Raw genomic sequence first — 25797 nt, forward strand, 5'->3', positions numbered from 1 at the left:
CTATTCACTGTTGACTTGAGAAATGATTTGCTGATGCCAGCGAGACAGGTGTCCTCATCATTAAAGAAAAGAAACATCACAATTGTCAGCCCAGTTGTTGGTTGTTTCACAAAGGTTACAGATGTGATTGGCACAAATGCTAAATTTCCCTACTGGCCCTGAGGTATTGATGTGTTGTAGGCAGCGTGAGGCCGATATTTTCTGCAATGCTCCCCTTACCCCATGTCTGTCTGTTAGCTATATATAGGCTGTAGTGTATCCTCAGCCAACAAATACCCTAATGTTCTCTTAAATTTCTACTAGAGATGTAAAAATCCAAGGACAATGCTTTCTCCTCCAGTTTCAATATGTAATACGTTACCGTAGTAGTGTCAGAATACTTTATACTAGGAAATCATGTTATATGGAAGAAAACAGCTTGTCATTTGCCACAACATTGACACCAAGTAATAGAAATACATCAAAACCTTTAAACTCTGAATGCATAAAGTAACTAGTGTACTATTAGCATAACAATATAATGGCAGGTGTATTGACTCTAATTTAGGAAAAAGTATTTTTATGCTATAGAATTATGTAGCTTGACATACAGAATGTAAACTGCATTAGAATGATAAATATCTTGAATGAATGTGAGAAGAAATGTGTAAATCTGAATAGTACTATGGGGTCTACTATTCCAGAAGATAATTCTCTGTGCTATGCGAATGTAATGCGTGGTACTGAAAGAGTCTTAATAGGATTCCATTGAGGTGTCAGGGACCATCCAGACAGTAGCTTTATCTCCACTAGATAGGATTCAAGCAGTTAAACACATAAGCTTAACTCCAGTTTGCATTGAGGTCAGCAAGCTTTATTTCGGCACAGGGTGCTGGAATTAAATAACATTTTAACAATGTAAGTCGTTACCTCAGAAACAAATGCACGGCTTGGGTTAGTGATACCCTCTGAGGAATGTCAGATTATCTAGCAAATGGGTACGACCCTCCAATCAAAATTCAAAGATTTGCATGTTGCGTCCTGTTATCTGAGCAACAGAGATCTGTTTTAATGCAAATCATGTGGAACTCGTTCACTACTTATGTAAATTAGTGTCTGCTCAGTCTGATAACATCAATTTATGGAGCATGGAGAGATTTCAGTTCTTTATTTACTGTTTCTTTTAATTCACGTTACGTTATCATAGAACAGTCTTGAGAGATTTTATTTAAAATGTTATCCTCTGCCAAAAATTATCTATACTACACGCAGGTGCTGAGTTATAATGCAAATAATAATGTGACTGGGTGTTTTTTATTTTTTCAATTTATAATATGGAAAATAGTGTTCTACAGTGAACGCAGCAGTCAAGCTTAAAAAAAAAACATTATACGTTTTATCAGAGTGAACCAATACAGCTGCTTTTTTTATGGGGAAAAAATAATACTGGAACAGAAAAAACGAAGCTACTAATCCTCTTTTTATGGTTGATTATGGATATGGTTAATTAACACAATACATTTATAAACTTATAGAAGTTTTATCATTCCCTCACTGTCTCTGTGCTATCCCGAAGATATGAAGCACATCTTTATGTATATCTGAGAGACCAGACTGTCAGTCCATTTGTGGTTTGTAAATATACCCTCCCACTTATAACATTACACCACTCAGGGGTCTATTTACTAACAGTCCACTTAACGTGGAGTTATTGCCGCTCCTGCTAGCGCTGCGAAGCAGGAGCTGGTTTACCGCAGGTATTACAAAAAATAAACCAGCCGAGGAGGGTGAACGTCAAGTAAAGCTGGCCACACATCTAAAGATTATCTGTCCAACCAGCCAACTAGTTGATTGGTTGGAATGAAAATCTGGTAAGGTATGGGAGTAAATAACAACCAGAAATTTGCTCCCAAACACCGGAAAATGGACAAAAACTGTTGTTTGAACAAATTGTTTAGACAAACATTTAACAAACTTCTCTGAACGACCATTTTCATCTGTTTTCTGGCATTTAGGAGCAAATTGCTGATCATCATTTACTCCCATATGTTACCAGATTTTCATTCCAACCAATCAACTAGTTGGCTGGTTGGACAGATAATCTTTTGATGTGTGGCCAGCTTTAGAGACACTGGACTCACCATCACCAGGTCTTCATGCGGCAGGAAGCAGAGAGGGTTTTTTTTTTTTCAACAAACTTTATTAACAAACGGCCAACCTGACACAGCTCAAGTCCTGCTTCTCCAGTGAGGAGAAGCAGATACCGGCAGCTACAGGAGGTGATATCAGCGCTCGAGAAGTCACCTGACGGTAAGTGACATTTCCTCTTAGTAATACCTGGGACACTTAGCGCTGCCATAGGTGTCTATGGCAGCGCTAAGTGCCCCAGGTGCAGTGCGATATTGTAGCCTGCACTTAGCGCTGGCAGGCTACAGGCAGAGAAAATCCCTTTAGTACATACTGAGAAGCGGCATGTACAGGGATTTTCTCTGCCTTTAGCGTTTTTCCCCCTTTTCTCCCCTTAGTAAATAGACCCCTCAGTTTGAAGGCATACCACAGACAACATTAAAAAAATATATAGTTAGCATTTAACTACTGCCAGTAGGGGACAAGTCACAACTGTCTGTCCTACAATGAGGTTTTCATATGGGATGAATTGTGGCAAAAATGTAAGCTTAAAGCTGGCATTTATAAACATTTATATAGAACTTGCATATTCGATTGCACTGTACAATTGGGAACTAACACAGTAATAACACGAGACTGGGTATTAACAGGGAGAGAGGTAAGAGGGCTCATTAGTTCACATACATACATATTCTTGCATATATAAAGCATGTTTTGCTCTAGTGCAGAAAGTCTCATACTTATACTAACAAGCCCTTTAGTATGCTGCCTTCATTCTTTTCATTGACATTACTGCAGACAACATGAAACTCTGCAAATATTGCAGAAACACAATTTCATTATTAAATCGAAAATCGAATAAGGAAGATCCACTTCAAAGCGGAAAAAGACAGTGGCCAATATCAACAAACAGACTCCTAGTGTCCACCCAACACCAAAATACATATACAAAACAAAATGAGAGTCCTCAGATATAGGCGCTCTAATTAAACCCAACCAAGTCAATCCTGGGATTAGTTCTTTTGGTTAAGGGGTATCCCAACAGTCGTCTTCTCCTTATCCCTCGATGTTTCAAAGGTGCACATATAACAAAAGAGAAGAGAAGGGAGACAGTTGGTTGATCTTTCTTATACCCAGCGATATAATTATCACATATAAACAGACGGGGAAGGACAATTTCATTATGCTGCAGGATGCTTTGGTGTATTATATTAAGTGCATCACTGGGTTCACACATGTCTTACGTGTGTTCTTGAGAGAAACAAAGGGATATATTATATATAAATAATGACTTTTTGTAAACTGAACATTGCTGTGTCTTTTTGCACAGTAGTATTGTGTAATCCAATTGTTTTCATTATACAGTCTGTAGAAGGTATCACACAGAAATGATAGTAATTTAAGGCTCAGGCAGTCTCCTTAGAATAAGGGTTACAATGTAAGGACCACTGCCAGTAAGCTTTCTAATGAGAACGCCAGGCTCCTCATTTGCTGTATGTGAGTGATGTGGCACATCTCATCTGTGCAGCCATTTTGTATGTGTTGCTCTGGGACATGCAGATGAACGTGTGGCAGCTAATGCATTACTGAGTCACGTAAACTCCATCTGCTCTGTGTGGTGATCAGCCTTTTCACAAAGAATAAAAAGAGGGCTTTTTGTATTCCATCCAACAAGCTCTGCCTGCTGTATATCTTCTTTTCTAATGCTTTTATTTTCTATGTGCATTGCAAAGAAAGCCTGTCTCTATCTAGAAAAGCCTAATTTAACATTGTACTTTCTGAAAGGCTAAATAATTGGCCAAGTTGAAACTACGTGTGTGAAACAGTAACAATCACAAGTCTTGGACCTAAAGAACTTTCTAAATACTGTATACTTTCACATTACGTACTGTGCTTTGTGCATGCTACTGGTAATCCTGACATTTCATCAGTGTGAATCACTTGCTGGGAGACATTAGTAGAATAAGGTGGAAGAAAAAAGTGTTGTAGATTATCATTGCAATGAGAAGACAAAGATTGATATACTCAACAGTGCATTGATTGGTTATGTTGTTGCTATGACATGTATTACTTAATATTTGAAATAAACAAATTTCTTCAATTGAAGTGCATCATTTTAGAGCATGCATGTTCCACACTCAGGGGCTAATTATATAATGGTAACAACATGGTAATGTATATGATACATTATATGTTCTATTAAAAGAAACCAGACGTTAACTTTCCTTCTAGTACATTTTATACCATGAAAGAAACCTTTCTTGTAATCCACATTTCAGTCTACACTTACCAGCATATCTGATCAGAACATGCTTATCAGCAACCTGTTGTGTTTTAATGTTAGTGTCCTGTGCTTTTCTATTGTACATTGATTTTTTTAATCATATTAATGACAGAATAATTCATATGAGACACAACTATTCATTTTCTTCATTATTACTGTTTGCTTCAGTTTAGTGAAATTAATAAAAATGTATTGATAGTATGAAGTAAATGAAACATTGCCTTTATTTAATGTCATAACGATTAACATGATAATAAATGCTATTTTATATGTGAAGATACATTGCTTAATATTTATTGTTACATGTAATGACTATAGGATAGTTGATTATTTGTGCTATTGATTACTATATTTGCATGACTAAACCCAGGCCTACAGAGCCACAACAGGACTTGAATGCTGCACTGTGCCGTCCCGCCCCCTTAGCTCTTGACGTCATGCGGATGGGCTCGGTCGGCAGCACCAGTAAGTGCAGTGCTGACTGCAGGGTGCTTGTCTGGAGCATCTATAGGATGCTCCGGAGGCGCCGTAGTAGTGATCTGTTCCAGGCACCCTGTTAGCCAAAAGCAAGGGGCGTGGGGTGGCGACGGTGCCACCATAGAGCCCTGCGGTCTTTGCATCGGTCGCACACCCCTAGATACGCCCCTGCAGCCCTACATAATCAAGATAGCCGCTGGTTTAAAATAGGTTTATATTGGTGTGGGTGATTTTTTTTTTTCTACTTATAAGCTCAATGTTGTACTATATATTCAGTGTGTATCTATTTTTCCATACTATTTTTTATATGCGATTTGGTTGCCCTACTATCTTATTACTTTTGTTATGCGATTTTATGAGTGTCCACTTTTATGAGTAGTGGTTTAACAACACGAATCTGCAGAGCAATTTTTATTTGCTGTTTATCCTTATTTCAGTCATTTTAAAAAGATAAATGTGATACATTCTCCCATATGTGCTCAATTCACCCAGGAAACTTCACGCAATTTTATTTTAATTTCTAATGAGCATATGCAAAGCAGAAGCAAGCCAAGTGTCGTTCTTATCGGTCAGTGGACTAGTAGCTAACAGCAGGCAGATAGTTTGGAAAAGACTTGTCGTTTTTAGGTCACAACTGACATCCTTGAATATAATTTACTTATGAACTGCATGGCAGGGCTTGTATATGCTTGAAGAAGCTACATTTTCACAGCGGGAGGCCAAATCAAAATGAAGCAGTCAGTTGCAGGTGCACAACCATAGAAGGGAGCTATTTACCCTGAAGCTGGAAAGCCTGGGCCAAGAAAGCAAACGCACACACACACTCTTGTATTCCTGCCAGAAGTATTCAGAAGGGGACCAAATAATGGTTATTCAGTTGCCTTTAATGAGATGCATTGCCCACTGCTCAAAGACTGAGGCGCTTTCTTTTCTTATGCTAATTTGGCACCATTAGAGTCTGTCCATCTGTAACTTTTATAGTACTGTACTTAATCCGTCCTGCTCACTCAGCCCAAAAACCAGAGCAGCAAATGGCAAAAGGGCGACTGCCTGCATGGGATACATCTGTTGCATAAACCTAACATTAACATTAATGCCTGCATCACGCATGTGTACAGAGGCTTGGGGAGAATGAAGATTTCATTTGAAAGGGTTAGAAAAGACCATCTTGCTGCAGAGATAGGAGTCTGTTGCTTATCCAGTGTCTCTCTGCGTTTCCCCCTAAACAGCTTGTGAATGTCTTATTTATGTGTAAAGTGAATTATGGAAAGCAGTTCATTTCCAACTATTCTGCTGATGGAGGCAAAACTTATAATATGCAGGTTATTTATTAAGCTCTAAAATATAATTTATTTCTACCCATACTGAATCCATTATACTGAGAGACTCCAACCATTTCCTAACAGCTGGCACAGGCAATCAAAATAGGTGTATGAATAAGGTTAGATGTACTTGTATGCGTGTGATTTTTATATATATATAGAATATATATTTCTACTTCAGGGTCCATAGGGTATCCACAGGATACCTTGGGGTATAGGTGTGACGTCAGTCGCTGGGCACCATAGAGTTGAGCTTTTCAGCCTCCCAGGATGCACTAGGGTCCCCCTCCTATACCCCGCCCCCGAGCCAAGGCACCTCAGTTTAGTTAGGTGCCCGGCCGGCGTCGGGTGCACCTGTCGGAGTGGGGGCTAGAAGAGCCCCTGAAGCTTTCTTCAGTGAAGCTGTGGCTGCACATCTGGATGTACAGCATGAACAGTCAGTCCTGACGTCCATGCTGTCTTCCCTACACCCCCACCGGTACCAGAACGCCGGTACCGATCCGGGGATGCTGGTGAGTATCTGGGGTCACAGCTAGCGGTGACCCCAGATGTTCCGGACCATGGCCGGATCCAAGGGGGACAAAGGTAAGCAGCGGGGTCCCGCGGTGGGTCCCCGCTGGTCACATGGTCCTAAGTCCCCAGGCAGGGGGCTCCCTGGGGACTGGCTGCAGCGTGGAGCCAGGCGACCAACCTGCGCTTTCCACTACCCCCTGGGACAGCGGACCGCAGCAGAGCGGTAGCGCTGCGGCGTCCCAGGGGTTAAATGCATGCCAGGGGAGCGCGCCTTCCCTGTCTCACAGCCGGCGCCTCCCCCGCTGCACACAGCCCTCTCTGCATGCTGCCGACTGGTCCTGTGGCAGCGCTCCTCCCCCAGGCCAGCCTCCTCTCTGCTCCTCGGCGGCCATCTTCTCCAGAACGCATGGTGAACGCTGCTGGAAGCGCTGGACGGAAGCATCGTGGTCTGGGTCCCCCCGCATACCTCTCCTCCGCTGTGGTCAGGTCTGTGTATGCAGCGCTGTGTCCTACCAGGCCCTGTGTCTGCGTAGTTGAGTGATCAGCGCTGTTAGTGCAAGAATTGATTTTCCTTGCATTGTATGTGACTGTGCTAGCGCTGCTGCCTGTAACTTTTCTCTAAACTGTCAGCTTTATTACTGTCCCTGTTCTTTCTGCTAAGCCCTTGCGGTGCGGTGCTGCGCTGCAGGGTGGTCTCTCGCCTATTTAAGTTATAATTGGTGAGAGAGGTCACATACGTGGTGCCATCATGTCCGAAAGTGATTTTCCCCTCCGGCTACAGTGTACTACGTGTAAAGTACCATTAGCGGAGGGGGAGGGTAGCGCGGAGGGCCTTTGCCGGCAGTGTTTGTCCATGGCGCGGCCTCTTACGGTTACAGCATCGGTACAGGAGCCGCCATGGGCTTGTTTCGCTCAGGCGCTTACAGCCTTAGTGGGCCAGTTAGCTCCGCAGCCCGCGTTTACACCGATGGGTTTATCCCAGCAGTCAGTGGTGTCGTCACCCATGCAGGGTTTCCCACGACAATTGGTGGTACCCCACAGTCTCCCTATTTCCCCGCTCTCGGTTTCTCAGGAGCCAGCGTGGGTTAACTCCCTGACGAGTTCTGTACAGCACTTGTCGGATGTGTTGCAAGGGGAGTCTGTGATGCGGCCGCATAAACGGCCGGGGGCGTCTCTGTCGGCTCCTTATGAGGATGACGAGGGGACGTCTGATGATGGGGAGATTCTGGATCCTTACGATCAGGAACCTCTCCATACTAAGGACGCTGATGCTAAGTCCAAAGTATATATTCCTGGACTTATTCGGGCGGTCCGCACAGCCTTGGTGATTGAGGACGAAGTTCCCCCAGCGGCTAAATCTAAGTATGCCTTTTTCAAGGATGTGAAGGGCGATGCCACAGTCTTTCCTCTTTCGGGTAAGTTGGTGGACCATTTAGAGGAGGCGTGGAAACAGCCTGGCAAAAGATACCAGCCGCAGAGACGCCTGGCGGTGGCTTATCCATTCGCGGATAATTATTTTGCAAAGTGGGAATCCCCTCCACAGGTGGATTCTCACGTGACCCGTCTTGTCCGTAGTGCCACATTGCCGATGCCATCCATGTCCTCCCTTAAGGATGCTACGGACCGCAAGGTGGAAATCTGCCTGAAGTCCGCTTATTCCCTTGCGGGGGGGGGGGCAGCACGGCCGGCTATGGCCATTTGCTGGGTTGCCAGAGCGATGGAGCGCTCGGTGGATTCATTAGAGGCTTCTTTTGATTCCGACTGTCCGGCCGAACAGGCGGAGTTGATTGGCAATCTCCATGATTCGGCCACCTACATCAACGAGGCAGCCCTAGACATTAGTACTCTGGTGTCTAGGATTTCTTCAGCAGCGGTAGCTGCTCGTCGCACCTTGTGGCTGCGATCCTGGAAGGCGGACGCAGATTCCAAAAAGGGTCTGGAGGCGTTGCCATTTACCGGAGAAGTTCTCTTCGGTCCGGATCTGGATAAGATTGTGGCCACACTGGCGGCAGCCAAATCGGCTTGTCTCCCGTCGGCCGCTGCTCCTTCTGGTTCTGGACCATCGTCCTTTCGGTCATCTAGGGCCCAGGGCAGGCCCAAACCACAGTCGATTCCTCGACAGGCTGGTCCTAAGAAATCGGCCAAGCCCCGGAAGCAGGCATGGAGTACCAGACGTCCGGCCCCCAAGCCAGATGACAAGCCTGCGGCCTGACGGTCCGGGCCTCCCTTTGGGGGATCCCAGGGTGGGAGGCCGCCTGCTACAGTTCGCCCAGTGTTGGTCGACCACTACGACAGACACTTGGGTTCTGGAGGTGGTTTCCCACGGATACGCCCTCTCCTTCCGGCACAGACCCCCGGCTCGATTCTTCACCACGGGTCTACCATCAGACCGGAACAAGGCTACGGAGCTGCGGAAGGTATTGCACACTATGCTCCAGGCTGGAGTTATAGTGCCTGTTCCATTCTCCCAGAGGGGCCAGGGTTTCTATTCAAATCTATTTTTGGTACAGAAACCCAATGGGTCATATCGTCCGATTCTCAACCTCAAAGCACTCAACAAGTCTTTGCGGGTCCCGAAGTTTCGGATGGAGACCCTACGGTCCATCATTCTGGCGCTGGAACCTGGGGACTACATGGTGTCATTAGACATACAGGACGCTTACCTGCATGTCCCTATTCTTTTGCGCCTGCAACAGTTCCTCAGGTTTGCAATCCGCAGCGACCACTTCCAGTTTCGGGCGTTACCTTTTGGCCTGGCGACAGCACCACGTGTTTTCACCAAGGTGATGGCGGTCATGGCGGCTTCTCTGCGGCTGCAGGGAGTCCGCATGTTGCCGTATTTGGACGACCTGTTATTGGTGGCAGGATCTCCAGAGCTCCTGTTACGCCACTTGGACCTGACCATTGCACTGCTGCAACGGCACGGCTGGCTAATCAACTGGCAGAAGTCCACTCTAATCCCGTCTCGGAGGATCCTGCATCTTGGAGCCTTATTGGACTCGGGACAGCAAAGGATCTTCGTGACGGAGGACAAGATCTCTGCTTTACAGTCAAGGGTGCGCAGTTGTCTGCACAGCCGCCGGGTGTCCTTACACTCGGCGATGAGGTTACTGGGCTCCATGGTGTCGGTGTTCGACATGGTGGAATACGCCCAGTTTCACTCCAGACCTCTGCAGCACCTGATCCTGTCCAAGTGGAACGGGCTGCCTCAGTCTCTGAAGTCCCAGACGATTGTGCTCACCTCGGAGGTTCGCCTGTCCCTTGCGTGGTGGTTACAGACGACCCACCTCAACAAGGGACGTCCGTTCTGGGTTCCAAATTGGGTCCTGTTGACAACGGACGCCAGTCTTCGGGGCTGGGGAGCAGTTTCGGGTCCACACTTGTTCCAGGGCAGGTGGACGCCGACAGAAGCGGAGCTTCCAATAAATCTCTTGGAACTCCGTGCGGTCTTCAATGCTCTCCAGCAGGCACAGCGGTTTCTCCAGGGTCACCCGGTGCAGGTCCAGTCGGACAATGCTACCACCGTGGCCTACATAAACAGGCAAGGAGGAACTCGCAGTCGGGCGGCTCTCGTAGAGGTCTCTCGGATCCTGGTTTGGGCGGAGCGCAATCTTCCGGCCATATCAGTGGTCTTCATCCCGGGAATGCTAAATTGGGAGGCGGACTTTCTAAGTCGCCAGGACGTTCATCCGGGGGAATGGTCCCTGCACCCGGACGTTTTTCAACTACTGGTGGACAGGTGGGGTCTTCCAGAAATCGACCTCATGGCGTCCCGGCACAACAACAAGTTGCCGGTGTACGGGTCTCGCACAAGAGACGAAGGGGCGTCTCTGGTGGATGCTCTGTCCGTCCGGTGGATGTTCCGGTTCGCATACCTGTTCCCTCCGGTCTCCCTTCTTCCACGGGTAATCCGGAAATTCAAACAGGAAGGAGGGACGCTCTTGTTGATAGCTCCCACGTGGCCCAGACGGCACTGGTTCTCAGACCTTCAGGGTCTGTCCGTGGACAGTCCTCTGCGGTTGCCGCTACGACCGGACCTTCTGTCACAGGGTCCTTGTCTTCACCCGGACCTGACTCGGCTGTCTTTGACGGCGTGGCAGTTGAGACGGCCATGCTGAGGTCCCGGGGGTTTTCCAGCTCTGTGGTGCGTACCATGTTACGAGCTCGGAAACCGTCTTCCATGAGGATATACCATCGCGTGTGGCATACGTTCTTCCAGTGGTGTCGACCGAGAAGTTATGCACCGCGGGAGTTTCGTCTGTCTCGGATTCTCGCCTTCCTGCAAGCGGGACTAGATCATGGGCTTCGCCTTGCTTCTTTGAAGGTACAGGTTTCGGCCCTATCTGTCTGGTTTCACCGTAGGATTGCTACAATCCCGGATGTGCGCACCTTTATGCAAGGTGTTCTCCGCATTCAGCCGCCTTTTGTTCCACCTGTGGCGCCTTGGGATTTGGCTGTGGTCCTGAGGGCTCTCCAAGGACCGCCGTTTGAACCACTGGGCTCAGTGGATCTTAAATGGCTAACAGCTAAGACTGTTTTCCTTCTGGCCATAGCTTCGGCCAGACGTGTTTCTGTTTTAGGGGCTCTCTTGTAGACCCCCTTTCTTGATTTTTCATGGGAACAGGGCAGTGCTCCGCACTCGGCCCGAGTTTCTTCCCAAAGTTGTTTCCCAGTTTCATGTTAACGAGGAAATCGTTGTTCCGGCCTTTAACTCACCGGGTCTTTCCGTGGGTGAGGCCTCTTTGGATGTTGTGCGGGCCTTAAGGACTTATGTTGACCGCACTTCTTCGTTTAGGAAGTCGGACGCTTTGTTTGTCCTCTATGGCTTCCGTAAAAAGGGTTGGCCTGCTTCAAAGCAAACTTTGGCAGCCTGGATCCGTATGGCTATTTCTGAAGCTTATCTTCATGAAGGCCTACCGGTCCCTCCTTCTCTGAAGGCTCATTCCACTAGGTCTGTGGGTCCTTCCTGGGCAGCTCGACGTGGTGCCTCGGCAGTTCAGATCTGCAAGGCTGCTACGTGATCCTCTGTCCATACCTTCGTGAGGTATTACAGGTTTGACACCTTCGCCTCTCAGGATGCTTCCTTCGGGCGGCGGATTCTCCTTTCTGCACAGGAGCGTCCCCACCCTTAAAGGATACTGCTTTGGGACATCTTCCTTCGGGCGGCGGATTCTCCTTTCTGCACAGGAGCGTCCCCACCCTTAAAGGATACTGCTTTGGGACATCCCCAAGGTATCCTGTGGATACCCTATGGACCCTGAAGTAGAAAATATGAGATATGGTAAGAACTTACCCTTGTTATCTCTATTTCTACGAAGTCCATAGGGTTCCACAGGACTCCCGCCCTGTCGCACCTGTGCTGCAGATGGGCTTTGCTCTAGTCACCGGTTTTCAGTCTCACTCTGGTGAGAATGTGATTCTTGTATGTGTCCAGATCTTTTTTCTCTCTCTTCCTTCTCCTCCTCCGGCCTATGGCTTGATAACTAACTGAGGTGCCTTGGCTCGGGGGCGGGGTATAGGAGGGGGACCCTAGTGCATCCTGTGAGGCTGAAAAGCTTAACTCTATGGTGCCCAGCGACTGACGTCACACCTATACCCCAAGGTATCCTGTGGAACCCTATGGACTTCGTAGAAATAGAGATAACAAGGGTAAGTTCTTACCATATCTCATATTATTGTCTGGTACAACACAAGGGTAACACCCTAATTTTGATATTATCGCAAACTCTCTCTCTCTCTCTCTCTCTCTCTCTCTCTCTCTCTCTCTCTCTCTCTCTCTTGTATTGTGCCAGACCATTTGCATTAAAATAACCAATGAATTTGTTCAGGTGTCTGTCATACGTCTACTAAAATACAGGTGCACGTGGTGCGCCATTCTGTATTGTGACTTGGCCTCTCACACCACCTATAGTAAACAAACAAATATCAAATATTTCAAGACCATTGTGTCTTTGCATTACTCTGTTACAGTGAAATTATGGATTTAACTAAATTCCAGTCAACACTGTGTAAATGGGTTCAGCTGTTTATCTAAAAATAAAAAAGCCCTTAAGTTAAAGACAAGTTTTATATTAAGGTTTTCTGTTTTAAACATTTGCTAGGCAAATGTCATCAGGGGTAATGCTATGGCGATAAAATAAGGATGCTACAGTTTCATGATGTTTAGCATTCATGCAGTGGTGGGCCCAGGTGCGAGAATATGCTTTGGGCCCCCCCCATCCATCCTGGCACTCCGCACCCCAACCGACCGGGGACCGGGTCGGCAGGCAGCGGCGCTGTCGGATGCAGGCGGCCATGGGCCCCTGCACCACAGCGGGCCCCGGTGCAAGGCACCGGCTGCACCGCCGCTAGTTCCGCTCCTGCAGTCATGGGTTACCTGCACATGATGGTAGTCAGAATGGTCAGATATGCTATAAGGAAGGCCATCTGTTCTATATTCTAGTATCTTACATAACTGAGATTTGTGTGTGTTGCCCATATGCCAATAGACAGTGACCACTTATATGTTCTGAAACATTTTTTCTGCTGTGTCACTGATTCATGCACAATTTCTGTATAGCTAATCACTACAGATTACTTTTCCAGTGCTTATGGCAAATGTTTCATTTTCCACATTGCAGAAATAAGGAATAATTTGTTGGGAAATGTATGAAGCTGCAGTTGCTAGGGCATAGGATCGAATAAGTGCATGTCCTGGTGATCAGTAAGAGCAATGTGATCAGTTATGTGATCACTTTACTAATGGGTTTGGACAGGGTGCGTGGTCCTCCAATGGGCATAGCGATCGACATTGCAAACAGTTCTTCCACAGCTGGCCTGCTTCTTTGAGGTTGGCTAACGCAAGCAAGCTCCAATGAGCTAAGCTTTTCTGAGCTGGTTACTTAGGGGCCTATTTGCCATATAATATTGCGGGATATTAACGGCAGTTTTCACAGAAACTATTAAGGATCCCTGGAATTTACCATGGAGGGACAACAGTAGAGATCTCCGATATCTGCCGCGGTCCCTCCATTTCCAAACGTAAAGCAGCCCCATAGGTTTCTATGTGGTCGGATTTACCAAGCTCCAGAATGCAGATGTAAATGTGCCCCATAGAAAGTTGTGGAAACGGCTCCTCAGATATCTCCTGCTTACTGTCTTGTTACATTGTAGTGATACTTAATTCTGTCCTTAAGCATGCGGATCCAGCTGATTCCCCATGTTTTAAGGGCAGCATTAGCTTGCCCCTATATCTTTTACCTACTGTAGCAAATATGAATTTAGAATTAGTGCTGACAGTACAATGCCATCTATATAATTCTTCAGCATAAAAGTTAGTGTGTATATTGGTCTAATGAACCCTGCAGAGTATTATTCTCTCAGTGTATCATGCAGTGCGAGAAACTGCGGCAATTCCTTATGGAGCTGGAAACACCAGTTATAGAGGCAGAGTTTATAAATGACATGTAAGTTAAACTTTTAACATTTAATATATTTTTTTGGTGTGTCATGGAATACAGTCCTAATGCCTGACAAAAGATCTTCTCACACCAATTTGTACCCGTGTCATGTTAGCATTCTCACACATGAAATACGTTGCTAATGTATTTTTGGTGTCTGAAATCTGGGAACATAGCCAAACAAAGTGCTGCATGAACCTTGGATAGAAATTACTGAAATGTAACATACAATTGAAATATGTCTTATTATATTATGCTGTCAAGTTGAACTAGTTTTCAGAACATCCATATAGTCTGCGGTTTTACTCATTCAGACTTAGGGGCCCATTTTTCAATAATCACATACTCAGTGCGGTCCGGACGCGATATTAGCGCCCAAAATAGCATTGTAGTATGTGATAATACCACTGGAATATATTAAATACCACAATCAAGGACAGAGGCTCCAAAAAAAAAGCACATCCCTGCGATGTGATTGGAGTGAAATGACCACACCAGTGGTCTCTTCACTTCTCCATGGACCACGCATTTGCAGCAATCATTGTTGGGAGGTTTCCTCCAGAACCCTCTCCCGGTAAGTTTGCAAAGTGTAGCCTACAGGCTAAAGTGGCTAATGTCATTCTCAGATAGTGTTGGCTGCAGGGGCCAAGCCGGAAGCTACATAACTCCCATAGAAACCTAAGGGGGTTGTGGCTGCTGTCAGAAATGGAGGGACAGCAGCAGATTATTGGAAACTGCCTCTCCTTTATACATTGGGGTGATACTTGACATTTACGTGTATCCCCCGAAAACGAGTGTTTTTTGGAGAATGTGCCGCAAATATATAATGATAAATGGGTCCCTTACTGTGCTGGGCTAATAAAGAACTTTTAAAGGAGACACTTCTTTCCTTTGACAGTGGTGTAATATCAGCAGAAGGTAATAGTACATATCTAAAGCAAGAAGCCATGTACATTACCATAGTGACTTTCAAATGGCAAATGTCTGTGTGTTTCCTAGGGCCCTATTCATCAAGATAAAAAATGAATGAGTGATATTTTAGTTTTGAACTCTCCACAAGTTCGTTGTTAAATTTAAGCCTATTATTCGTTTGTGCATTACAAAAGTATCACTTCTGAAAAGATTCTATTTCTGCAAAGACACCTTTTTGGAAATTTTCCCCCTGCCGGCATCCTTGCTTACCCAACTCCCATCCTCACCACTCGCAGCAGTCATCCTCTATACAGTGCCTCCCCCCATGCCTCCTCTCTACTGTGAGAGTTGGGTAGCAACTGGCCCCCGCTCTGTCATTATTCCCCTCCCCCCACGGCTGCTGGTTTCTGGTCTGACTCCCCTCCCCCCATGGCCGCCATTGTCCGTCGTGGACCCCCACCCCCTGTGCAGCCGACAGTGCCATTATGCAGCAGCAGCTGATCGCCGCCGCTGATGTCTGACCCACAACCCCCCCCACGGCTGCTGCTGATAACCACCGCCCCCCACCTCCGCGCCCGGTGTTTGACATCTACTCCACCTAAGGCTGACCCGCCGCCAGTGTTTGACTCCGACCCCCCCGCTACTCCTCCTCAGTGTTACCTCACCACTGGCACCCTTGAAGAGCACAGGAGGGAGACAGTGACAGCCAGAGATGCCGGAGGTAAGTAAACAAAGCAGGAGGGATCTGAAAATGCAGCTGGAGCATGGTATCGGATGCTGTACGGCATCTCAGAGTGGCGTACAGTATCACTCACAACTTCCAAAATAAATAGCTTTTTCGGAACTTGATGAATTGCACAATTTCCACATCCCCATACTAGTACAAGCATGGGGACTGTGGAATTATCAGGGCAGAATTGTAACCAGGAGATACCTGTGAGATCTCCTACGTTACAATGATAATGAATGGTCCTGATTTTTAATTTTTACAAAAGTAAGGGGAAATGTTCATTTTCACGCACTTGTGTAGAAATTAAGGGATAATGAATAGACACCATAGTGTTACAGTTACATACTTGCCAACTCTCCATGATTGTTATGGAGACTCCCTGAAATAGTAGCAATCTCACTGAAGAGTCCAGCAATCTCCATGATTGCACCACACCCCCATTATGTAGCTGTTATATAGTACTTATGGTGGGTACACACCTGACAGATATATCTGCAGATGATGGTCGTTCATACACACTGAAAGGCCATCATCTGCTTGTGTCCCACCCCCCTCCCCGCGGCTGCTGCTGTTGTGTGTGTACGGCTGGTCTGCAGACATATCTGTCTATCGGCTGTGCAGCACAGAAAATGCGGTATGTCTGTGAACGACGCTGTTCAGAAATATCGTGGGTACACACTTGCTGAAGGTCAACAGATATATTGGCCGGTCAATTGATCGGCCAATATATTTGTGAGTGTCTACCCAGCTTTAGAAAAATGAGAAATCAGAGATTTATACATTCAAATGGTATAATCAGTGCCATTTCCCTGCATTGGTTATAAGATACAATGACTCCTACAGCTAAATGCATTTTCATAAGGTTTCTCATGGGTACTGATATGGAATCCCTTGTAAAACACATATTAATTTACTAACTGCTTTGGGGCTCGTTTCTATTTGGATGGAAACTAGTTTTATGACACGCCTCTAAGATGTAGCAGTACACACCCACATAACCGCTGTGCTCATAGGCATTGCTTTCACAATCTGACTGAAATGCGGTTTCAAAAGTATGCAAGTATGCTTACAGACCAGCTTTACAATAGGGCGTTGTAATACAGGACGATCCTGCAGACTCATTGCAGGCCCCCTCCTCTCTCTAGCAGTGCCGTGGCTGCCAGCGGGTGCATTCAGACTTACGGAAATATGCTAATGTCTCATCTGCCATCTTGTGCGCTGAGACACACACCTCCAGCATCTGACATCCATCACTCATGTACAAAAGCAGGAACATTGGAAACATCGGTTTTTCATCGAACTTCTAAGTAAGCCTATGTTGTCTCAGACAGAGCTGCTCCCCAAAGACACCGGGGCCCCTCTGCAGCTGCCAACAAATATTCAGAGGCTCTCTAGAGCACGCTCACAAAAAGGTCCCGACACTCCTGCTTTTTTTCTATCCACCCCCTGTTATCTCACCAAACATTGACTACCTGGCACTCGAATAGATCCTCTCTGCAACTGCTGCTGATCCATTGACCATGTATACAAAATGTTGGGTCAAGTTTTCTTTAGCTCATGACCAGTTAATTGACCCTAGTTAGAAAAAGAGAAGAGGCTATAAAATTAGAATCTGCGCATATATATATATATATATATATATATATATATATATATATATATATATATATATATATATATAATATATAGTATTTGCAATGAGGTTTGATTTACTATATATCTCTTTGTTTGAAGTATAAGGTAGCTATTTACCTAATAAGGTGTACCCACTGATCCCCGACACTGGGTATCTAATTTGATACGATAAGGATAAAAATCTAGATATTTTTGCCTTAAAGTGGAGGGATTAAATTACTTATAATTTCACATACCAAATCCCTGTCAATGGACATACCTGTTATATAGAGATGATATACTTAGCTCAGGGATTTTTTTTTATATAATGAATAATTGGTATTTTCATATATAGATGATTATTGTATGGTATTTGTTTCATATGTATTTGTGTCCCCTTTAATTTTCTTAAAAAATTATATTAAAAGTTATATTTTAATTGTTTTTTTTCAAGATAAGAGTGCACCAAACAAGGAGTCTAGCTTTCTCTGGTCTGCATTTTGGACCAGTCACTGTATATATATATCCTAGTTAGAAAAAGCCAACTAAGACTTTATGGTAATAACGAATACTGATAAAAAATAATTGTAACATGTCTATTGTATTATAGTATAGAATATATAGTAGTGTATTTACCATTTTCCTCGTAAAAGTAATTTAGTGGAAATGCCAACTACAGTATTTTATTTGTAATATTTATTTCCATATTTATAAGATAGTGTACACAACATTTCAATTATTTTCTGCTGGTTTTTGATGGAAAACTCAGCATGTAAAGTATCAACTGCAGCACCAAGGGTGGTGTCACATTGGCGCCTTTCACTCCACATATATTTAAATAATTCATTTCTATGAGTAAAACAGAGAGAGGCTACAAGCAATTTAATTACATAGGTGGTTTTTTTTTCTGACAGCGATGTTTTGTGCATGTGTCCAGAGCACTCAATAAAAATGCTATCCAGTTTAAAGATATTATTTGTGAGCAAACCCTGTCACACAGTGTTTTATGTGCTGACTAGAAACTGTGATGATATTTTCTGTCCCCCTACATATGTCTGAAATCACTAGTTACAAGGGGAGTATAAGTTCCCAATATTAAAGCGCTGTGGAATATGCTGACGCTATATAAATCAATGGGCCTAAAAAATAATAATATATGTCCATTTTAGAATGACTATACTTCAGTTATACTTGATACTATATTTTCAGTTTACATTTTGGTTTGAAAGCCGGTACACACTAGATCAGGGGTGGGGAACCTTTTTTCTGCCGAGGGCCATTTTGATATATATAACATTATTTGTGAGCCCGGTGTAAGCCACACCCATCCGCGTGACGTGATTACAGCAATGTCCGGAGCATCCTGAGGATGCTCCGGGGAGCTGTTAAAGCAGCGGTATGACCGTCTGAAGTGTCCTAAGGAGGCTCCTGGCGGCACTGCTGCATAGATTCTGGCTGCAGTGTGCCATTCTAGGCACCCTGCTAGCCAGATGAGGCTAGCAGAAAAAAGCTCAGAGGGCCAGACCAAATGATTCCATGGGCCTGATACAGCTTCCGGGCAGGAGGTTCCCCATCCCTGCACTAGATGATATGTCGTCCAATCTCACGGATCAGGTCGACATTTCGGACACATCGTCTAATGTGTACCCACTATGCGTGCCCCCGCTGTCCGACATCGGGGTCGTTCCACATGCACTGACGACGGAGTGACCCAGCTGGCAAGGTCAATGGTGCCGGTTAACTACATATCGGGCAGTCTGTCACTGGATCCTGTAGCGTGTACCATCAGCCCGTTATATATCGTTCATCGGCCAGTCAGCAAGTGTGCACCCACCTTTGTGCAATTGTAATTAGAGGATTGCTCATGTTTTAGGTGCACACACATGCAGCGATTATGTAAAGTTTAATCGAGACGTTTTTACAAATAATCTTTTAATCATATGTGCACATATACTGCAAGTAATCTAAGGGCATGTATAGCTAAAATCAGCAATAAGTGTGTATATATTTATTTTGCCACCTATATGTTTATGAAGAAAGGACTTTGCTTTTAATTGTGGTCTAAGAATTTTCGTAATAAGTTATTACAGATGTACAAAGGTTTAGAAAAGTTGAGGCAGGTAGATTACACAACATTATCCACCTGCAGTGCATCCGGAAAGTATTCACAGCGCGTCACTTTTTAAACATTTTGTTATGTTATAGCCTTATTCCAAAATGGAATAAATTCATTTTTCTCCTCAAAATTCTACTCACAATACCCCATAATGATAACGTGTAAAAAGTTTTTTTTCAGATTTTTGCAAATTTAATAAAAAAAAAAAAGCTAAGAAATCACATAATCATGTGGCCATTATGTCTGAGCGTACTCTCCTGAGGTGGTGAGCAGAAATCTGTGAAAAGTCCGGCTTTTGGGCACCCAACGCAGCCTGCCCAGTACTTTAGACAGGTTTAGCTGTTTTACGTGTCTAAAAGCGGGGCATTTGGGCTCAACATGCGTGATAAGCGCCCGCTGGCAAACATATTGCCCCATCACTTTAGATGGGAGATCGAATGTGAGAGGGTGCGAAAAAACTATTGAATCCCCCCCCCCGGAATGTTACTATGACTTTGTTGACCCTTTTCAAATGTTCACAATATTTTGTTGTTTCTTGAATATTTGACAACTTTAAATATATCAATTTTAAACATAAATAAATCATTACGCCGCAACACATAGCATGCCAGTTTTAAACACTTTGTGTGATATTTCCAAATATGAAACTTTATACATTTTATTGCATACCTTAACTGAATGCTTTTGTACATGCTCAAACAATATATAGAACACTTAGGCCCTGATTCAGAGCCGGACGCAAGTGGCTGCTTGTTCGCTCCGAGCGATGTTTGCCCAACTGCGCATGCGTACGGATCGTAATACGCATGCGCGAACCACTCAGTGCGGCCGAAATTCATGTGCTCGCAAAATAGCGAATGCCTGATAATTTGAGTGACAGAATGAGGCGTATGTGGGTGGTAACAGGGGAAGGTGCTTGAAAACGGGGAGTGGAGATCCGATCGCAGGCGTGCTTAAAGGTCAAAACGGGCGTTTTATGGGTGTGCATATTTAAAACAGCAGCGTCATTGACAACGTCACTGGGTTATTTTATAGCCAGAACTGCTCGCAAAATTGTGGTAGCAAAAACCAACCACAAGAATAGCGAGCAGTTCATACCCTGGTCGATGTACTCGATTAATCTAATAAATAGCGGACATGACGTAGGATGCGAGCGGCCAGGGGGCGTAGTTTCCCAAAAAACGACCGCAAGTTTTGTACGCTCGTTCAGACCTAGAGGCGTGAACAGACCGCAAAGAGCGAACGGTTCATTTGAATAGCCACCCCTATTTTCTTGACGAGCGAGCGCAAATAGCGTCCGGCTCTGAATCAGGCCCTTAGGCCCTGATTCAGACCCACTCGCGAGTGGCTGTCCGCTCGCAAGTGGGTCGATGTTCTGCACTGAGCATGCGCACGACGGAGGGAGCTCCGTCGTGCGCATGCACCAGACGCGACGAGCGAAGGAAAGTCCTTCGCTCGTTGTGTCTGATCAAAGGGGGCGTGCTGTCGATGGGCGTGCCGGGGGCGTGGGCTGTTGGTGGGCGTGCCGGGGGCGTGCCTCCCTGACGGGGGCGTTCCCACGGGAACGCATCCCGTCAGAAGCCGGCCCACTGACATCACTAGTGATGTCAGTGGGAGTGATTTTGGCTCTGATAGAGCCAAAATCACTCCGGGGCTTGCGATTGAAAACCTCAACCGCAGGCTCCGGCTCGCAGTTTCGATGGTCACGACCATCGCGGCCATCAAACTGCACGCTTGTATAGGCTGTGGGTGGTGACCCACAGCTATACGAGCGTCTAGGAGGACGCTCCATTTTTATGGAGGGCGGCCCTCATTCAGAGCGTGCGGCTCTGAATGAGGGCCTTGGTGCTTCTGCTCTCAAACACTGGTCAATAATAAAAATTAATTCTTAAAATGCTTTGATTTGGGATATTTACATGTATGTATGACTCATGCCAGTAATTCTAAACAATAGTTGATATTCATTTTATGTGTTAATACATATGTAAATCTGTTTTCTAATACCTTATCCGTGCAATGCTGAGTGGGTTTGATGCCTTAAGTAGAGATGCTCTTTGCGCAATGACACTCCAGTGATCAGTAAATATATTGGTACAGGATTTACTGAATTAATAGATAAGATTAGCCCACTGAATGAGAACTAAAATGTAAAGTTAATGAACACTTTTCTTATCATATTCCCCGTACGACATAACAGCCAAATTTTACCCATTTTGTAGAACTTCAATGAAAGGCTTTTCTGGAGTAACATGAGTTGTCCATTCTACATTTACCCCATTATAAAATGGAGACAACGTTACTGGTGAGCCGAGCATACACCCTTGGCTGATTAGATGATGAGTACCCACAGCTGCTAGTGTGGGGTTGTCCTTGCTACAGAACTCTATCTCAATTAATAAAGGGTCCTCTGGCAGAGAACTTAAATTAATTATACTGCTGACCCCTGTGTTTTGGTTTTAAATCTGGATTCATCTTTGTGTTTTGGTTTTGCAAAACCACCCTCAAGTGTTTTGGTTTTGGATCTGGATTTTTTTTTTTTTAAATAGATAAAACGTTTTTAAAAACAGCTTAAATCATGTAGTTTTTGCAATCCCAAACCCGAAATTCGTATTTAGAATCAGAATTCCAAACTGCGAAAAGATCAGAAGCATGACTGATTTACCCTGATCTCCTCAGAAGATCAGAACCGCAAATCGGATTTATCTGCTCCTTTTTTGTTTGTTTTCATTTTCCTTCTGGTTAAGACAGTGCTACAAAAAAGAAGACTCCAAGAGCTTTCACCTGTGTGGTTGACAGAGGATGGATTGAGACAAAACATACTATTTAGGAATAGTGACTAGCTTGTGTTATAGCAATTAAACAGATGGGCACCAAGCTCCTCTAGCAGGTTTTGTTGTGGGTTTTGGGCTTGATTCAGACTTGGGAATAGAGTGAGATATCTCACTCAACTGATCATCTTGGTGAAACCATGCTGCACTGCAGGTGGGGCAGATTTAAAATGTGCAGAGAGATTTAGATTTGGGAGGAGTGTTTCCAAACTGACATCTAAATTGTAGAGTAATAATAAAGCTGTGCAGTATTTGTGGGCTACATGCAAAATAAGCCAGTATTTACCCCACATGTAATTTTTTTTTATGTATTTACACCCCTTGCATTGCAATATGTTTGTTCAGATTCACAGTTGAGAGAGATATCTCACTCTATTCCCAGCTCTGAATCAGGCCCTTTATTCCTCCTGTAGCGGTCTCATGCTCTGCGCATTAGGTCCCACAAGAATGCACATGTCAAACTAAAGACGTAATTTTTATCCGCACTAATTAATATTATATACTGTAGGTGAGTACTTGGGAGTAATATCTGTCCTTTGCAGTGTAAACCTTCTCATACAGCAAAAATAAAATCTGTAATTACATGTCTGTACCTGCTAGGACATTAGGAATCGCGATAAGGCTAAACTTGCTGAAATGACTGTGATTTGCCGTACTCACCAAGTTCAATACATCTTACGCACATTGCTTGCTTTTCAGATTGGCCAAAAGCAGCAAGTATTAGTAACCGAAGAATCCTTTGACCACCAATACTATGTGGCCCACAATCAATGTTATGAACAGGTAAGTGATCTAGATACACATTCAGTATGACAATAGTCTCTATTTCCCTGAAATTAGAATCTTCACTACCCATCCTTAATATGCACTCATCCCTAGGGGTATAACATTTACTGTATGTTACTTAGAAAGCATGCAACTGTCTACTTAATGGCACTTACTGACAATGTGATCTTAACGTTAGCATCTACTATACAGTAACTTGCTGTTTTCTCTTCACCAATCAACTACTGGTACTGAGCTGTTCTGTAAGCACACTTGAACTTCTCTTAGATCACTCTCACAGTAGTAGTGACAGTAGTCACCAGTGCTGTACTGGAGGGCTTAATGTTTTTTTTTTATTATTTAGTGCTTCTTGTATGCTCTGAGCCTTTACCTTCAATAACAGCTGTTTGTTTTCCACCTTATGTACAATAGTTCATCTGCATTTAGTCACCCAATGTGCTTGTGCATTTAAAGGTTGAATCTGAATTATAAAATACTGTGCTTGATCAACTCCTCTATGCATGCATGTCTGTTGTCACCTGTCTAGACTTCATGCTATTTGATACATAACTCATTTACACTTCCTTGCTATGTGCACCGTTTCATGTATTTTTATTGCACCCTTTTATTTAGATTATCCTCAATAGATTATATACCTCTTTTCAGTATAAAATAAACTCATACTCAGCATGTACCTGAATAAATAATACTACTTTAATTGAAAGCGTATTTAAGGAATTTTAGAATATTTAGGTTATTATTGCAGTGCCCTTGAAAAAACGTTATTTAAATATTGCTTTCAAATAACAGACACTTGGCACATATATTATTTTTCCCCAAAATTTTGATATGATGTTCTAATGCAATACAAAGTTCATCTTGTAAAGATTGGATTGGTACCAGGCACCATTTTCTATATTAGCATATTTCCACTTTATATCGAGGAGGATTTTCAAATCAAAACCTAATTATCCTAAAACGTATAGCTATGAGTATTTCACTTGATGATGAATATCTGTTAAGCAGTTTCATTATGTTTAATAAAATAAAATAAATATGTTGCTCCTGGAAGCTGTGAAGCAAAATAAACCTTACATTCTAGTATTACTTCATATTGCATCCATTGTAGTATTCATATTTTACTTTTTCTGAAGGACTTGAAGTAAAGCAAAAAAAAAGAGAAAGCCTGGTACAATAATGTTAGATGGACAGTCCACAGACAACTCAATATCACTACCCATTTTATCATGTTAATATCCTGTCTACTCTGTCTAAGACACACCTCTGGCCATAGTGTAACCTTAAAAGTGTTGTTTGGAAACAGTAAATCTCATAGGGACAAAGTTTATAGTAGATGTTCATAAGGTCATTAATGAGTTCCACAGAAAAATTCCATGTGACAAACCATGGCTTACTGCAGACACGTGCAAGGTTAAGTAACAACTTCAATAAGTAGTTTCGTATCTAGCTCTGCTCCCCGAAATCTATCTATGTCTCCAGTAATTACAGTGACTGTGATAGTGGATGCTGCTCATAAATGGTAAACGTTGCTAGTATTTGAACGCAATGGAATTTGCTGCGCTATATAAGAACCTGTTAATAAATAAATAATTAGTATTTGTTACTAGCAAGTTAATCATTAACGGGCAACAACCACTAAAATGGTTGAATTTCAAAATAATTTTCCAAGACATACTATTCCTTCTCATAAGATATACTGGACTGTTTATAATATACATCTTATAAGTTCTGTGGCCACAGACGTTCCAAAGGTTTTTTACATATGCATGAGATTGAAATTTATTAAGTCTTGGTCTATGTTTTATATGATTGCGTATTGGTAATTAACCCTATGATGATAATATTTGTTTTAATTCAGCAGTTTATCACAGAGCTCTTGTTTATTTAGTTGTGTGTGATTGATACTTTGTTGGGAAGATCTGAGAACTTGTCTTAAGCTGGGTACACACTGGAGCAATATCTGCCCGATTTGTCGAAATCGATACGACAAATTGGGCATTTCTGCAGTGTGTATGCCCATTAGGTTGGCCATGCTGCACGTCCTATCAAACAATATTGCATTCGGTGCCATACATATTAATGAAGGACGGAACGAGTGATCGTTCCATCGTTTATTAAATCGGGTAATGTGTACCGACAATCATGCGATGTCCAGGTTGAAGGCAAATCGCCCTGAACATCGGACCGATTGCCGGTCGCTCCAGTGTGTACCTGGCTTTACAAAAACTGAGTATTGGCTGATTTTTAACATATACATACCTTCCCTTTTTGTTCTCTTATATATAGTGCCCTCTCCCCACCTTTTTTAATGTCAACATGGTCTGAATATCAACAAGAATGTCAACATTGTGAATGTCAAATGTTAGAATGTCATCAACAGGATTTTCAATGTAAACCTGACCCTCAGCCTAACCCTAACCCAAAGATTGTCTGTTGACATTCACAATGTCTACATTAAGTACGTGTCAACATTCTGAATGACAACAATGTGATTGCATACCGGTCATTTAGGCATCGCTCTAGTAAACATTTATGCATTTAACTCTGGACAGTCTCTATTCACAGATATAGCTTAAGTTCAAAAATGCCACATCTCAATAGTAGAATTTTAATACTATCCTTTCAAAGGATCTAGATCACAGGTTCTCAAACTCTGTCCTCAGGACCCCA

The 25797-nt window shown here is 43.8% G+C and overlaps 1 protein-coding gene across 1 annotated transcript in view; it reads left to right on the plus strand.

Annotated features, from left to right (window-relative positions):
- The window catches only part of CDKAL1 (CDKAL1 threonylcarbamoyladenosine tRNA methylthiotransferase), a 1097522-nt gene that overhangs the window by 998937 nt on the left and 72788 nt on the right, over positions 1 to 25797 (plus strand). The window contains exon 14 of the mRNA XM_088475853.1: positions 23041 to 23124. Within this exon, the coding sequence (XP_088331979.1) occupies positions 23041 to 23124 (84 nt within the window). The remainder of the gene's footprint in view (positions 1 to 23040; positions 23125 to 25797) is intronic.

This window comes from Taudactylus pleione, unplaced genomic scaffold (assembly GCF_031769625.1).
Source record: "Taudactylus pleione unplaced genomic scaffold, aTauple2 ptg000179l, whole genome shotgun sequence".
Classification (NCBI taxonomy): Eukaryota; Metazoa; Chordata; class Amphibia; order Anura; family Myobatrachidae; genus Taudactylus; species Taudactylus pleione.